The 3,448-nt window shown below is 39.3% G+C and overlaps 1 protein-coding gene across 2 annotated transcripts; it reads right to left on the bottom strand.

Moving 5' to 3' along the window:
- Positions 1-2,332: 2,332 nt before the first annotated feature.
- LOC116054145 lies at positions 2,333-3,448 on the bottom strand. Of its 2 annotated transcripts, XM_031305502.2 has the most exons (4): positions 3,367-3,448; positions 3,083-3,208; positions 2,800-2,944; positions 2,333-2,687 (listed from the first exon to the last, which is right to left on the bottom strand). In XM_031305502.2, the coding sequence occupies exons 2-4, from the start codon at positions 3,146-3,148 to the stop codon at positions 2,422-2,424; spliced, it is 477 nt and encodes a 158-aa protein (XP_031161362.2). In that variant the 5' UTR covers positions 3,149-3,208; positions 3,367-3,448; the 3' UTR covers positions 2,333-2,421. The 2 variants fall into 2 exon arrangements, with proteins under 2 accessions (XP_031161362.2, XP_031161363.2); XM_031305503.2 differs by lacking the exon at positions 3,367-3,448 and having other exon boundaries at positions 3,083-3,360.

The raw sequence follows: 3,448 nt of genomic DNA, 5'->3' as shown, positions 1-3,448 counted from the left end.
ACTACAAAAAAGGTAGCACAAGAGAAGAGAGAGAAGAATAGTATTTAATTTTCTATGGACAAAAACAAAGTATAAACATTTTCTTTAGATATAATGTTATATGGCATAGATATTTGCCGCAACAGTACAAGCATTTCAGGTAATTTATATAAGAATAGGTTTGTTGCCATTTTGATAAATTTTTTTTTTTTGGCTTTTCTGCCTTTAAATTTGACAGGACAGTTAGGTGAGAAAAAGGAGAGAGAGGAGGAAGACATGCAGGAAATCGTCACTGGTCGGATTCGAACCCCGGACCTCCGCGTCGAGGAATAAGCCTCTCAGTATATGTGCGCCTGCTCCACCCACCGATCCAACCCGGCCACCTTCCTGCCTTTTATTATTACAAATAATGGAAATTCAAGGTCACACACTGAACATTCCTCATAATTACACATGGAAGCTTATGGAATCATTTGTTATGAGTTTATAAATTAGGTTCGATTCATCTTTTGAAAGCTCTGTTTACATTTATTGTTCATACTTTCTTGATATTAGCGATGAGCTTTCACATTTGCAGGGAACATTCCTTTAAATACGCATTTCTTCATTTTCTAAATTTACTTCAAAAATGGGCTGAACCAATATTTATTTCATAATAGCAAAATATTAAAGTCTATAGCAGATATACAATGTACAGTATTAGATAATATCATGTTAACTTGTTTGCAGTGAATGCAAATGAAAATTTTACTCTCACCGGACAATAACTGAATGTAGATTGTGGCAAATTGCCAGAATGGATGATTATTCACATTATTTTCATATTGATAACAGTACTGACTGACTGTCACAAGTACCAAGTAAAGAAAGTAAGCTTACTGTTATGGCCATAATGTCTGGACTGTCGAAACAGTGTTTACTTTGATAAAGATCTTTCACTTATGATAAAGATAGTACTATTAACTTAAATAATTGTAAGAAATGTAAATAAATGTTTGCTGTACAATTTGCAGAGTGCGTTTCTTTTTATTATTTCCTCCATTTGAGAGTTGCAGGTTTGTCATGAAACGTCATAACATTTCCACATCTCTTCCAGTCCTAAGTCTCTCCCAGCTCCTGTTGATTCATTATTTCAGTTTCATTTTAACACCAGTCGTGCTGGCTGTAATATGAACACACGAGGGAGCTCTCTGCCCAGCAGAAACAGTATTTAAAGCATTTTTTTTAGTGAGTAGCAAAGCTTCATGTAAAAATATGGCCCTGTGCAGCAATCATAGACTGTTAATATTAGGCCTACACCGAGCTAAAACTAATATAGTCTAATACAACAGCCCTGCAACAACAGTTACGATGTTCAGTCTTTGTGAGATGATCTAACTACATGGTTACTGTTATTTATGAGTTAACTGGATGCACCTACGAATACAGAAGCAGGATCATCATATTCATTTGTGAAAACACTGAGCATGAACCATGCTTTCGTCAAATAATAATGTGACCACAAGGTGACGCCAAAATGCCTAAAAACACATTTTTGGATTATCACTTTAATAAGTGTTTAATGATATATTTTTTTATGAAATATGATGCATTAATATTGATTAAACTACCAAATATAATAACTCATTAGCATTTGTTCCATCTATGTACAACATTACAATGCTGCTTATACTCTATTCTTTAATTCTGAGGTGATTCAGCTTCATTGCTACTGTTATTTATATGAGTTAACTGGATGCACCTCAGTACAAATACAGACGAAGAATCATCATATTTATCTGTGAAAACACTGAGCATGAACCAAACAATGATGTGACCACAAGGTCACGCAAAATGCATAACAACACATCTTTGGATTATCACTTTAATATTTTTTTAATGATTTTTTTTCTTGCTTTTGTTCCATCATCAGATATCTTCTTGAAGATTTTCCAGATGTTTCTTTTGTCCCATATTCACTACTGAGCTCCCAAGGGACCTTATTTATATTTAGTGTCCCAAAAATTCTCAGTTGTTGGTATAGTTACTTCAAAAAAGTTGCAGTTGACTCTTGCCTTAGAAACAGAATTTGTGTCACGTTTCTTTGAGTAAAACACTGGTCCGTCTCTATACATCAGTCAGGGCCAGACTTGGTGGATGGATACAGAACCTGGATGTCTTAGGATGATGTCAGGACTAATTATCTCCTTTACCTTCTTCTCCAGCCTCGTTTCCTTCTTCATCTTCTTCTCCTTCCTCTTCACCAGTGGAAGACTGAATATACTCAAATACTGAAGTATAATTTTGAGTTGTTGCACCTTAGCATTTTCATTTTATGACACTTTATTCCTCCTCACATGATCATTTTATAAAATATGATGCAATGTTGTAAATTAAACACAATGAGCTGTCAGGAAGGAGGATCAGAACTCAGGCGCAGACTGGAGTAGGTGGTAAGGAATCTTATTTTATTGAAGCTGTGAGTGTGGGCCTGCAGTGGGGGTGCTGGGTCCGAAGATGGCCGGACTGGCAGAGAGGGTGCTGGGTCCGAAGATGGCCGGACTGGCAGAGAGGGTGCTGGGTCCGAAGATGGCTGGACTGGCAGAGAGGGTGCTGGGTCCGAAGATGGCTGGACTGGCAGAGAGGGTGCTGGGCTGTGTTCCTAAGTGGGGCTGCAGACTTGATGTTCCAGTGCGTGGCGTGGCTATTGGCAGCAAGGTGGGTTATTTCTGAGAACAGAGATCTTCCAGTTAGTAACGTGAGGGAGCGGAGCAGACAGGTAAGTACAAAAACAAGAAACTAGATTAGATACAACTCTCGAAGGCTGGTGAAAAAGCATACTCAGTGGTAAGCAACAATCGGGCAGGGAGAGGAAAGTCCGACTGGCATTTGAAGGCAGGTGATGGCGCAGGATGAGCAGCAGGTGCGCTGATTGGAGTTGGTACCAGGTGTGGGGAGAATCAACAGGGGGGGGCGTGTCCTCACTCTGTGGAAAATGTAGGCGGGAACAGAAACACACACAGACAGACAAAAAGAACAAAAAACACACAGCAGGCATAACAAAATGAAGAAATAAACCAAAAGACATTCACACACATCTTCATATCTGTTTTTTCCTCTCTACCTTCAGTCTTTGCTTCCTCACTTCCATCTCCAACTTAAATACTTGTCTGCGAAACGGCCAGCTCATTCCTTCGTTCAAGCAGCTCTTTTTGGATCTTGGCCATTGTCTCTGGATTTCTGAGGTGACCTGTAACCAACAGCATATATGAAAGGTTAAGTCTGTAGTCCAGTTGTACACTCGCACCCCTCCCAAAAGGAAATAGTCAACAGATTTGTTTTGTTGCAAGTTGTTAAAAATATGTTGGCCTGGCGCCATAAGTGAGATAAGAGCTATCTTAGCTTAACTGAGTATGTTTCCTCTGCAGGTGCACTGATTGGAGTTGGTACCAGGTGTGGGGAGAATCAACAGGGGGGGGGGCATGTCCTC

This window comes from Sander lucioperca, chromosome 2, assembly GCF_008315115.2.
Source record: "Sander lucioperca isolate FBNREF2018 chromosome 2, SLUC_FBN_1.2, whole genome shotgun sequence".
Taxonomy (NCBI): domain Eukaryota; kingdom Metazoa; phylum Chordata; class Actinopteri; order Perciformes; family Percidae; genus Sander; species Sander lucioperca.
This window is presented reverse-complemented; position numbering and strand designations above follow the sequence as displayed.

Excerpts from the sequence above, each read along its gene's own strand:
- LOC116054145 (XM_031305503.2), bottom strand. The coding sequence starts at position 3,337 with ATGGCGCCAGGCCAACATATTTTTAACAACTTGCAACAAAACAAATCT. Across the intron at positions 2,945-3,082 it reads TGAGGAAGCAAAGACTGAAG|AGTGAGGACACGCCCCCCCC; the intron begins GTAGAGAGGAAA and ends CATTTTCCACAG. Across the intron at positions 2,688-2,799 it reads CGATTGTTGCTTACCACTGA|AAATAACCCACCTTGCTGCC; the intron begins GTATGCTTTTTC and ends CTCTGTTCTCAG.